Genomic DNA, 13,314 nt, shown 5'->3' on the forward strand with positions numbered 1-13,314 from the left:
CTCATCGTCTATACCGCTTTATCCTGTATACAGGGTCACGAGTCTATCACAGGAGACCTAAGGCATGAGGCAGGGTACACCCTGGACGGGGTGCCAATCCATCACAGGACACACACACACAAACACACACACTCATTCTAGCACTACGGGCAACTAGGGAACGCCCAATGTCTGAGGAGAACATGCAAACTCCATACACACAGACCCGAGCCAGGAATCGAACCCGGACCCTGGAGGTGCAAGGCGACAGTGCTAACCACTACGCTGCAGTTACAAAATGTTCTTTCTCAGGTTGCTTGCTGTATTTAAAACCGGAGACGCCTTCAAATGACCGAAATTGCTATAATAACACTAAACACTGTGCTGAACACGATGTCTTCCAAAAAGTTCCCGTTAGGGTTTAAATGAGACCGGCGCTCCTTGAAGGATATGGCTGCTGAAAAGAAGGATGTGGCTAATAAAATAGCAGCCTTCAGGACAAAACAATGCTGAAATGAGTCATCATTAAATGATCATTACAGGCATGACATCAATGGCTTGATAACGCCATGACCTGATGAGATAGCTGACAGAGGTAATTTGGTCGTTGAAGAAACAAACAGCAGTCACGACAATTTCATTGTTCTTACTTGAATCTGACATCACAACGTCTGACCGCCGCGGTCCCGCCCACTCCTGAACGACGTTACTGACCAGATGTCCAGTGCCTAAACCCTGATAAGGTTATCTCACTTTATCTCCTCAAAGTCATTCCGACTTGCCCCTGAACCAGTTGTGTTGTGTTTCACCACTAACCCTAGCTACAATGTTCACTAGAACTTATACAGTATAACTTCTGTTCTAAATACACTGCAGCCCCTATTTATTTATTAAAACTATTTTTCAAATCTTTCTTTAGGGAACAATAAAATCCTACCATCTTTTCATGGATGCTGACTTCAGTGGAACTTAACACTCATTTAAAGTCAGTGGATGAAAAGGCACAAGTTCCTGAGGAGTAATCGAGTGCAGCAATGCTGTGTCTTAACGTCTCAATGAATTGTGAGTTTCTGCAGAACCTTTAGCTGCTAAATATAGAAGGGAAAGGAAAAAAGTACTCCCTGTCTCCCAAAGCCTGCTGGGGAACAGTGTGAGTATGACCCGGATTGAGCAGGTGTGCATGTGTGCGTGTGTGTGTGTGTGTGTGTGTGCATGGTAGCACTAAGGATATTAAGAGAGGATGAGGATAAGGAAATAATGAAGTGAGTGAAAAAAGTCAACCTAAGGGATTAATGGAGTGTCGTAACTGTCAAAACATTCCGCAGGGAAAAAAAAAAAAAGGAAAATTAAAATAGCATTGACTGGGACGAGTGGCGCGCCAGCTCTGATGCAACATTGCTACCTAGAGGACATTTACTGTCAGTACAGGGCTTTTTTGCAACCATGTTCCAAAGCAGGCTTTCTGTACTTACTGTAAAGAACCGGAACAAGACAGAGTCTACTGTTCCTGGACTACAGGACAATGTCTGTCCTTTAAAATGAAGGAATTTAGGAGTGTCAGCATTTCCATTAGAACTACACACATTATTACACACATAGAATACCATAGTGGAGTATACAGTAGTATAGCACGCCATTTCTGACAAACTATTTCAAACCAATTTTCTTATGTACAGTAGTACTGAAATGTCAAAAAGTAAATGCTTGTCCTTTTAATGCAAAATTTACCTTGTATTTATGTTTAGCTGTTCAGACAGGGTTTCAGTGTGTGTTTATGAACAGTGATGACGTGAAAAAAAAAACCTTCCTGGCTTTTTATCCTTTTTTCCCCCCCCCATTTTGGCGTAGTGGTTACCACTGTGGCCTTGCACCTCCCTTGTTGAGGGTTCAAATCCCACCTCGGGTATGCATTAGTGCCCTTGGTGTTTTTTTTCCGGGTACTTCGGTTTTCTCCCACAGTCCAAAGACATGCAGATTAGGTTGATTGGCGTTCCTAAATTACCCGTGGTGTGTGATGTGATGGATTGGAACTCTGTCCAGGGTGTACCTACTGTATGAGCCTGTATACAGGATAAGCAATACAGAATGTTTTGGACAGGGCTTTAACAAGTCAATTAGGTTTCCCCCCTAATGTGACATCATTGAGGAAGAACCCCCTCGTTCAAATGGAGGGGGTGTGGCTCAGCAGTGGGACAGTAAAATGGCGAGTTTGGGAGGGGAGTGACATGAAGTAAGTTTGGTGTACAGTAAGGTATAAACTATTTTAACTGGAGCAGTAACTCTTAAATATATGACCTTTACAGGAAAACAACTACATGTGCATTAACCCACGTGTAAAGTAGAAATAAATACATTGTGTTCTATTATAAATTAGACTAGATAACTTGGACAAGGACAGATCTTTTCATATTTTTGGTAGATCATCGTTCAGTTGATTGCTGCGCACCCCTACTGTAAAAAAAAAAAAAAGAATAACAGGGATCTGACAGGTGAATATGAAATAAGAATGAAGTATTGGACATTCTTTTAAACATGGAAAGCACCTGACATATGAAGCCTGCGGTTACCTATAAAATACAGTAAAAACCACATCTATGCATCTTATACAGTACCTCAGTACAGTATGTCAATGATGACTTGGGTAAACTAAGGGTGCTAATGCAGGGCAGCGATATGAGGTCAGGTTAAGTCCTTGTTTTATCAACAGCCCAAGTTAATATTGATTTTATATCATCTAAATCCACTTTGTGCCAAGACACACTCGCTTACGCACACTCAGCCGGAGGGAGCGCAGATGAAATTTTGACACAGAGGTTACAAATTCAATCAGCTGGAAAATACGACTGGGGTTTCACGCAGAGATGGTTTTCACTGCTGGGACAAAAAGAAGAAGAGAGCTTTTGAAATTCAAGCGCGGCCTTGTACACTTCGTAACCTCTCAGCGGTAACTCTTCCACCCCGAAATAGAAAAACCTCGCACGCAGCATTAATCTTTGCCAAGAAAGCTCGTCCTTTTCAAAGAGAAACACTGGCCTTTAGAAAAATGCAAATAAAAATTGCAAAGGAAAGGAATAAACGTCCATGTAGGACATTGAATTATTGTGCATGAGCATGGTAAAGGACTTGCATCAGTTTTAAGCAAAGCAATGTCGACTGTATCTTTTCAACTTACCTAGTAAAACTCTCACTCAGTCATCATTTCATCTTGGTTGGAGTCACATTAATACCAGAAATCACCGGGTCTACGGCACTGATCTCTAACAGGGCACCGTGCACACACTTGCAGGTAAGAGGGAAGAGGAATAAACCCATGGAGAACTAGTTGAGCTTTTTAAAGTGGGTACTATGGGCTAGTGGAGCTTTAAGGAATCACCCACTTTACTCACCTGGGACCTTAAACAAGTTTTTCAGTATGCACATCCTGTGTGTAAGTGTGTGTGTGTGTACCAAGTCCTCCCTGGAGTAATGGGAATGCCATTTGCGTTAAAACTGTTCGATCTCTGAGAGATGTTTTTCTCTCTTCCCTCACTCAGTAATCACTACCAATCAGCAAGCTCAGCAGTACGGAGACACTCCAGAGGACATCTTTAATGGTGTCATCTTTTGCGCGTGTGGTCAATTTCATTTCATGTCTCAAAGGCAGCTGTTTCTTCTTACACACCAATGTCATGCACTTGCCATGGCAAAGCCATGATGATAATGTACTGTACCTTGTGCCAGACACTCAGAAGATTCAAATGTCTAATAGATACCGTAAGTGCAGACCGAAATCTCTAATAAGACAGATAATGACATTGATATAAATATTGTAGTAAAACAAGAAATAACATCAACAGTGAACAGTAAGACTGTACGCCAGTAATGTAGAAATATTAAGAACCACCATATAGACTTGTTTTGTGTTTAAGTAAAGATTCAGGTAAATCATCTCTCTCTCTCTCTTGCAATGAAACAAAACACATTGATTTAGGATAAGAACCGGTTACGTGCTGTTCACGGCTGCTTCATGACCTTAGCCGAGTTAAACCAATCAAAGCCGAAGGTAAGGAGAAGCAGGAAGACTTACAGGGGTGCTGCCGTCTGACAGGGTGGTCATGCTGATTGACGTGCTCATCTTGTCTGTGGAGGAAAGTGAAGGAGGGGACGGGCTCCTCTTATCCAGGATCTCCTGCCTCTGCAGGAAGTCCCCCCAGGCCTGCTGGATGCTGTCAATCAAATCGGTTTATGATCAGTGGTAACATATGACATCATACACACTGAGCAATATGCCATTGGACATTACAACAAATTCCAACCAAAAAAACTGCAAAGCTAAAACAGAGCTTCTCATTAGTACCGAAGAGGATTATGTCCACCATAAAAAAATAAAATAATAATAATAAAATAAAATAAATATACATATATAAATTACAACCATCATAAAAAATTGTATTAAACAAATACTACTACTAATAATAATAAAACTTTTTAAATATAATTTTAAAAAATCCCAGAATTCTGAGTGTAAATTCAAATTTTAAACTCTTTAATGTTAAAATTCTAAGAAAAAAACATAACTATTCTGAAAAACAAAATAGAATTCTTACTTTAATGTCGGAATGTTTATTATATTATATTATATTATATTATATTATATTATATTATATTATATTATATTATATTTATTAATTTATTTTGTTATGGTGGCCATAATCCTTTTCGAAACTAATGAGGTAAACACTTTTTGTTGGAATTTGTTTTGTTTTATTGCATTTTGTTAAAAGAAAAGTTATTATTCTGAGATTTTATTTTATTTTTTTAAGTCTTAATTCGGAATTTAAAGTAAGAATTCAGACATTAAAGCGGCCCTGATCCTCTTCTTTTTTTATCCTGATATATTCCTTGATTGGTTTCCCAGATATCGTATTATATCACGTGTTATCTCTTGTAATTAAAATGTGTACCTGAACATTTTCATCGTACTGCTATTGCCGCAGCTGTCACTTTTTTTTCACAAATTATGCAAAATTAATTTCTACTAATAATAATTTGCACATTTTATTAAACCACATTCATTATTAATCTCCTGATTCTGTAAGTATTATGACTTTTTATTTGCTCTTTTACTTGCTTTTTTAAGTGTTAATGATTAAATCCGTTTTATATACAGCTGTTGGTGTATTTACGGCACACATGGATGAATTCATTTCTTCGTCATGTTCATTTTCCCGCAAGTACAAAAAGCTAGTCATGCTGTGTGCAAACGAATCACACAAACATGCATGTGGTACACAGATACACACTCACACAGAAGGAGTTTTTTTTAAAATGTGATTTAATTATTTGCTCCTAGCGTTAGCGTTGTGCGTGTCTTCGTGTGTGTGTGTGGCGGGGCAGGTGTTATCTGTAATTAAACGGCGACCCGAGCCCTAGCCACAGGGTGAATCTAGTCTTGATACACTGATGAGGGGATTTCATTAAAATTTGCTCAAGGACGTGTGTGTGTGTGTGTGTGTGTGTGTGTGTGTGTGTGTGTGTGTGTGTGTGTGTGTTTGTGTGTGTGGTTTAGGGGACGAATGGACAGACTGACAACTGCCCGTCCCTAAATGTCAAACAGCGGGGAGCATTCAGACAGAATTCATTTGCCTTGTCAAAAAGCCAATTTAATAGCGTGAAAAGCCATGAACGCAGCGGAACACAAGCCACTGACAATGCTGAATTTTTTCCAAGATTTTTTTTTTTTTATATAGAGTACCAGCTCCATTTTCAGCTTAGCCAAATGTGACACGACGTGATGCTCAGCTCCAGTGAAAATGTCACACTTTTAGAGAAGGGTGTAGCAAATATAAAACTGTTGTACCAGTGAAGACAGTGGCAAGGTGACTGTCTGATTGTGTGTGTGTGTGTGTGTGTGTATAAGTGTGTGTCTGTGTAAAACTCACTTTTGCAGTGGGTATCCACCATGACTGATGTTCTGCAGGGTCTTTAGCTCATCCTGTGAGAGAGAGAGAGAGAGAGAGAGAGGTGTTTAACTACAGTAGCTAAAGTAACCGCCGTTGATGGGAAAAGAGTTTGTAGAAATAGTTAAAAGGTTAAAGCTAAAACTACACTCACCAGCTTTAATGTAATGAGAGATATTATTATTATTTCAGATTGAAGCCCACGTACATGTCTGTCCGTCTTTTCGTATGCCAGAACTCTCCGTCTAACTTATTAATACAAAGTAATAACAATATTGTAAGGTTGAGTATTTTATGCCCTATTCAGTTGTACTTTTTCTTTCATCCTTTGCCAAACACACTGTTCGGTAATCGGAGAATGAATCACAGAAAAGAACTTGAAAAAGTAGATGGGATAAGATTAAATTTGGTCTTAAAACGACGCCAGTCTGTTATAAAGTTCAACTTTAGCACTGAAAATAAAAACTAATCCCAGTCAGAATATTCAGTTTAGCTTATTTTAAAGTAACCAATATAACCGTTCTTACAGTAACATCGCTTTTACTCAACATTTTAATTTCACTTATAGTGCAGGTTAAACTTCAGGTAGATACTTACTGTAAGTACTGCAAATGTTTCATACTGTTGAATTCCGTCCAGCAGTTGATTTAAGACGTGTCCACAGTTCGCAGTATGCTGGCAAATTCAAATTCAAGTTTTTATTTAAGTCATATACAGTAGGATATGCAGTGGAATGCGTATAGGTTCACACATGATCTATTTTCAAATAAAGAATATAAAGTATGAAATGAGAGAAAAATTACACAATTACAAAAATTTTAAAAAATAATAGCTAAAAATTTTTGCTGTAAAAATGGTTAATATATACAAATAATAAAATGAAATAAAAATTAAATGGAATTGGGATATAGACGAACATGTCTGATCATGAGCTAGACAATGTGCAGAATAATGTCTAAAGTTTAAAGTTTGTCGTATAAGCATTTTACTGCATATCATACTGTGTGTGACTGTGTATGTGACAAATAAAATTTGAATTTAACATACTGCCAATATCATTCAGCGATGTTATTTAAGTGGTAAGAAATATGAACTAATCGCAGTAAAAATATTCAGTTTATCTTTTTTTAATGAATATCTATTGGTGCAGGTGTTTGTTTGCATTAAGCAGGTAGCTTATTTTATAGTAGGTTATTAAAATCCGGCACGTAACTGTACATAACATCGCTTTTACGCAATATTTTGTAAGACTGGCAAAAATCTGGCTGGACAGACATACAAACTGGTTTCGGGGTCTCCGATGTATAAAACGTAATGATATTATTAAAAGAACAATGTACAGACTTTTATTTATATAGATTTGCAGCCACCATAAGAAAACAACTATATTACCATAGCCGAGCAACTATAGATGATCTGCAACCGAACCGCAGCCGTGATGTTATTTATGTTAATGCGCTGCTTCTCGTGCTCTGTTGCATAATTACATCACTGTGTGAGCTCATTAGGAAAAGTAATATTTAAATCTAATGAAGTAAATCTGTTTGACAGACCATGCTCCGCCTCTTTCGCTTCTTCTCCAAGTTCTCATTCCTTAGAGGAACACCTCCCCCCCCCCCAACAAGTTAAATCATTCTCTTTAATATCACAAAGAAAGATAATGCAATCACAGGGAGGATTAGACTGAAGCATCAGGCCAGTGTGTGTGTGTGTGTGTGTGTGTGTGTGTGTGAGTGTGTATAAGTGAACACACAGTCAGCGATTACCTTCGTTCAAGGGAAATGTGTTTGCTGAAAGTATTACATTCGATGAAATCTTTGATCGACATCAAGCACTTGTGCATTAAGTGGTGAGTGTGTGTGTGTGTGTGTGCGTTATCGTGTGATCTGAGCAGCAGCTGGCTACCACAGCTTGTGTGTGTGTGTGTGTTTGTCTTAGGTATGGATTAGCAGAGATGTTTTTCCACCAGGTCTATGTCCTCTAAAAGCCAATGTCATCTTCACCTTGCCAAAACCCCCATACACACTGTTTCACACAGATGCTTTGTTGCACCTGCAGCCACACACACACACATTTATGCACACACTTTTTTACCTGAGTGAGGAACAGATGGAGGCGAGCGTGTGAGGGTGAGTGTTTGTCATAGAGAGAGAGAGAGAGAGAGAGAGAGAGAGAGAGAGGATAAAAGAAGAGAGAAAATGAGTAGATGAGCTGTATAGAGCGGAGATGAGAGAGGAGTACTGTACCAACACAAAAGGGAGACTAAGAGTGACTGTAAATTACAACATCCAGTATGTAAGGGATCTGCGCCTTTATACACACAGTAAATCTCCCATCTCCACTATACTTTCATTTAAGGTGCTCCCGCTCCCAGTCCTTGGTCTTGTCCCTGGGTCACGTTCTATACATCTTCGCATTAGTTTTTACCGTAATGCTTGTAATATGTTATATGATCACACAAACACGTCATGTCCTTACAACCAAATGGCCATGACATCCGATGATAAACGATCCTGAAGTCCGTAGCTGCTTGATGTGTTGACCTTGAGTGATTGTTAGACCTTCCCTAGAAACCTTAATATAAGCCTAAATCCTTTATATTGTACTTTAGAACCTTACATTGGCGATGATCAAGGAAGCAGACATTGCGTCAGTGGCTTTATAATTTACTTTTCAATTAATTCTCTTTTTAGTGCTACTAATTAAATAGAACCGTACAGTCCCTTGCAGAAGGATTCATACCCCTTAAACTTTTCCACATTGTGTCATTTTACAACCACAAACGTAAATTTATTTTATTGGGATTTGATTTGACAGACCAAGCCAGAAAGGGGCACGTAATTGTGAATTGGAAGGAAAATTATAAATTAGTCACTCATCTTCTGTACTGCCTTATCCTGCATACAGGGTTAACCCTGGACAGGGTGTCAATCAATTGCAGGACACGCAGACTCGCACACTAAGACGATGTCTTCGGGCTGTGGGAGGAAACCGGAGCACCCGGAGGAAACCCACCAAGCACAGGGAGAACATGCAAACTCCATGCACACAGACCCGAGGCGGGAATCGAACCCGGAGGTGCAAGGTGACATTGCTAACCAACCACACTGTGCCGCCCAGAAAAACAATAAATGGTTTCCAAAATGTTTGACAATTTTTAAAAATCTGCCCCATTTACTCTGATACTCCAGTGGAACCAATTGCTTTCAGAAGTCACCCAATCAGTAAATAGAGTCCACCTGTGTGTAATTTATGTCAGTATAATCTCAGTATAAATACAGCTGTTCTGTGAAGCCCTCAAAAGTTTCTTAGATAACAAACAGCATCATGAAGCCCAAGAAACACACCAGACAGGTCGGGATAAAGTTGTGGAGAAGTTTAAAGCAGGGTTAGGGTATAAAAAGATATTCAAAGCTTTAAACTTCCCACGGAGCACTGTTCAATACATCATCTGTAAATAGAAAGAGTGAGGCTCAACTGCAAATCTACCAAACCATGGGCGTCCACCTAAACTGACAGGCCGGGCAAGGAGAGCATTAATCAGGGAATCAGCCAACAGGTCCATGGTAACTCTGAAGAAGCTGCAGAGATCCACAACTTGGGATGGGAGAATCTGTCCACAGGACCACTATTAGTCGTGCACTCCACAAATCTTGTCTTTATGGAAGTGTAAAAGGAAGAGAACCATTGTTGAAAGAAAGCCATAAGAAGTTCCATTTGCAGTTCCACATGACACATGACGTTTGTGGTTTGAGGTAACATGACCACAAAAATGTGGAAAAGTTCAAGGGATGTGAATACTTCCAAGGCACTATACTGTACATAGCATGTTGAAACCGAGTGAAAAAGACAGTTACTCATACTGTATGACCAGTTTAGTCAAGTTGTGACAAGAACATGTCACTGTTTGACAGCTTCTGCTGGTATAACAATGTGACAATAAAAAAAAAAAAAATGGCTAAGGCTACAACCTTGCACTCTGGATATTATACACTGTCTGCAAAGGTAAACATGTGGCGTCAGCAAGGATCTCTTTTATGACTACACACATCATACAGTACAGATCGGTTGTTGTCAAAGCATCAATCCAACCACAATACAATCTCTTTTTGGTCTATTCATGCATTTAATTTTTTTTAAACCTGAGCTAAAAAAATTTCTGATCTTCTAACATTATTGTATGTATTTATTTATACATTGCATTATTATTATCATTATCATTATTATTATTGTTACTATTATGAAGCGTTGTAATCATGGCATCCAGCAGGGGGCGATAATCCATGCTGGTCTGTGCATAATGTGAAACAGGAATCTGGTGCCAACCTGCCCTGCTGGAGAGAGAAACAGCTCTCATACACTGTGACTGACTGTCTAAACACTCATTATGCGTAGACGTGGATACACACAGGGGTGTTGCTTCGAAGCTGTGTACGCTATCACTCACAAGTCACAGGACCTCTTCTCCTTGTGCTAATTGACTGAACGCGTTTGTGTGCTTAAAGTTAAAAGTTGCTGATTTAAGCAGTCCTTATACTTTTTTTAATTCGTTTCTGCAAAAGTTCACAAAAGTGAAGATTTAATCATTTAGAGCCTCATAATGACCCTCTTCCACTATACACACACACATACGTACACACTAAGGATAACGAGCCCTTGACCAATTTAACCCTCAGATGGAGTGGATTCACATGCTGGCACAGGGCCCAAACCAGCTCGGAGAATAAAAAAGGTGGCTTTGCATAATTGAACAGTGGAGACGACAGAAAATCGATAGTCATTTTTGGGTTTTGCAGCACCAAGCAGGCGCTACAATTCAACTGGGGCAAAATTTATGTACTGAGGAGCGGAGGGGGAGTGAAGGGTGTAAAGCGGAAGGAACCTTGAACCCAAAGAGCTGCATAAACCAGCAGAGGAAATCAAGCCCCTGACAGCTGGAGGCAGGAATATTCCCTATTAGCCGCCAACCGATACTGACTGATGATCGGCTCGATGTACAGTAGGCTGATAAAAAGCTTTACTCATAGGAAACACACGGAAAAAGATGATATCTGACATGTATGTACTTTACTGTATGTTCTGTACCTAGGTGAGTGGTATTATAAATACTATGGAATCCAAGGAAGCGTTATCAAGTCCAGTTACCAAAATATTTATGCTAAGTAACCCAATGATTCAATAGCCTGTAGATTCTTCATTCTTCTTTACAACAAGCAACATTGCTTTGGTTTATTGAAATTTTTGGTGAATCATTTATGCAAAGCTTTCTAAATATCCTGCAACACCATTTCAATTAGTTTGAGGTCTGGACTTTGACAAGGCCATTCCAAATCCCTGATTCTTTCTTTTTTTTTTAAATCATCCTAATGTAGATTTTAAGGTATCATTGGCCTGTTGCATGAGTCAATTTCAACAAAGCTTTAGCTATCTCACATTTGCCTCTAGCATACCAAGGAGTTCATGGTCGACTCAAATACTACAAGGTGCCCGGGCCCTATGACTGCAAATTAATCCCAAATCATCACAACTCCACCAATGTGCTTGAGCATTGCGCTTGGCATTAAGGCCAAACAACTCCACTTTAGTCTTATCTGTCCATAGGATATTGTTCCAGAAGCCTTGTGATCGGTTCTGATGCAGATTTGAAAACCTCAGTCATACTTACATGTTTTCTTTTAAAAAGAAGAGGCTTTTAAGCCTTCCCAACAAACTGGACTTGTTCAGTCTTCTTCTAATTGTGCTGTAATAGCCTTTACCATTTACCAGGCACAGTGAGGCCTGTATGGTCTGAGATCATACTCCTTGGTGTCTCTAAACATTTCCCGGTTTGACCTTGGGGTGAATGTGCTGGGACGTCCAATCCTGGAAAGACTGGTGACTGTCTTGAATGGTTTCCACTTGTAAATAGTTTTTCTGACTGTTAAATATTTAACTCTAAATAGTTTATAAATGGTTTTAAAACACTTTCCTGATTGATGCGCAGCAACAAGTGCTTCTTTAAGGCTATTGCTTATGACTTTACTTATTGGAGTTGTGTTAACACACACCTGAATGCATCAGACCATCAGACCAGCAATCTGCTTTTATAGAGGTCTGCACACCTGCTGATGATCAATTAATCAAGAAATGATGATAAGCAGCAACTGGCCTCTTGAATACTGTGGAAGCAGCAAGGAGGTGCCTAATATTGTCCATATACTAATACATAATAATGATGTCTGTGATAGGTACATGTGATTTTTATTATGTTTTTACACAAAAGGTGTGATTAAGCAAATCAGAAAAAAAAACTGTCTCAGACGAAGTCCTAAATAATCTTGATTTTAATCTCTATTTTCAATTCTCCCAAAAGAAAAAAGCAAAGTGTATCTGTCATCTGTGCATCTGCTGAGGCTTCTCTTATCTTCAGCTGTTCCCACACAGAGAGTGGCTGCGCTCCAGGTCTGGTGTGACAATACTTCCCCAGGGCTTCTGGGAGTCCAGACAGTGTCTGGCTTGTCCCTAAATGATCCTGTTATCATACCAGACCTGCACAGCATGGGAGACAGAGGAAGAGAGAATGACAGAGCAGAGACTAATCTAGGAAGCAGTGAATGCTTCAGGCTGAACCACATCGATGCATAATCAGCATGGGCCAAATCATGAGCAGCAGGATCTTCACACACTAGGAATGTCAGTAATGTAAGCAATGAACACATTCAAGGCACAAAACCAAAACAGTAAATCAACAGTGAATGATAGACGTTTTATTGATGTTTTTGGAAAGGTATAGTACCATCGCAAAGGTATAGTACAAACCCGCACAACTGATGACATCATTAATTTCACAGTTCTATAATTCCAATTTGGTGTAATACAGTAGTCATCTTGCCTGCGATCAGTGATTTTAATACAAAATGCTTTTTGTAACGCTTGGTAAACTCCTCTTAAAAAACAACAACAACAAAAACTCAACTGCTCCAAAAACATGACGAATATGACGCCAGACATCCAACCAGCCAGGACCATAAGGCATCGCTTATCACCAGTAAGTCAGGTAATCACATGACTCTGTTTGACCAATCAGCCACAATAACTACATGTAGTCACATGCCCTACTGGCTTTGGCTACTCTACCCACCTTTGGAATCACAGAAATCACTTAATCACTCACTGTCTATACGGCTTAATCTTTTTAACAGGGCCGCGGGGGGCCTGGAGCCAATCCCAGGAGACTTAGGGCACACCCTGGACTGGGTATCCCAGGGTCGCAGGGCACACACACATACACACTTATTCACAAACCGTGGGCAATTTGGGAATGTCAGTTAGCCTAGTCTGCATGTCTTTGGGCGGAAAATATACCACCTGGAGAAAACCCACCAGGTACGGGCAGAACATGCAAACTCCATGCACA

The 13,314-nt window shown here is 39.6% G+C and overlaps 1 protein-coding gene across 1 annotated transcript in view; it reads right to left on the bottom strand.

Moving 5' to 3' along the window:
* The window catches only part of schip1 (schwannomin interacting protein 1), a 372,471-nt gene that overhangs the window by 235,453 nt on the left and 123,704 nt on the right, over positions 1-13,314 (bottom strand). Inside the window, exons 11-12 of the mRNA XM_053486598.1 lie at positions 5,901-5,953; positions 4,046-4,184 (exon numbers count right to left, since the gene is read on the bottom strand). Of these exons, the coding sequence (XP_053342573.1) occupies positions 4,046-4,184; positions 5,901-5,953 (192 nt within the window). The remainder of the gene's footprint in view (positions 1-4,045; positions 4,185-5,900; positions 5,954-13,314) is intronic.

This window comes from Clarias gariepinus, chromosome 25 (assembly GCF_024256425.1).
Source record: "Clarias gariepinus isolate MV-2021 ecotype Netherlands chromosome 25, CGAR_prim_01v2, whole genome shotgun sequence".
In the NCBI taxonomy this organism is placed as follows: domain Eukaryota; kingdom Metazoa; phylum Chordata; class Actinopteri; order Siluriformes; family Clariidae; genus Clarias; species Clarias gariepinus.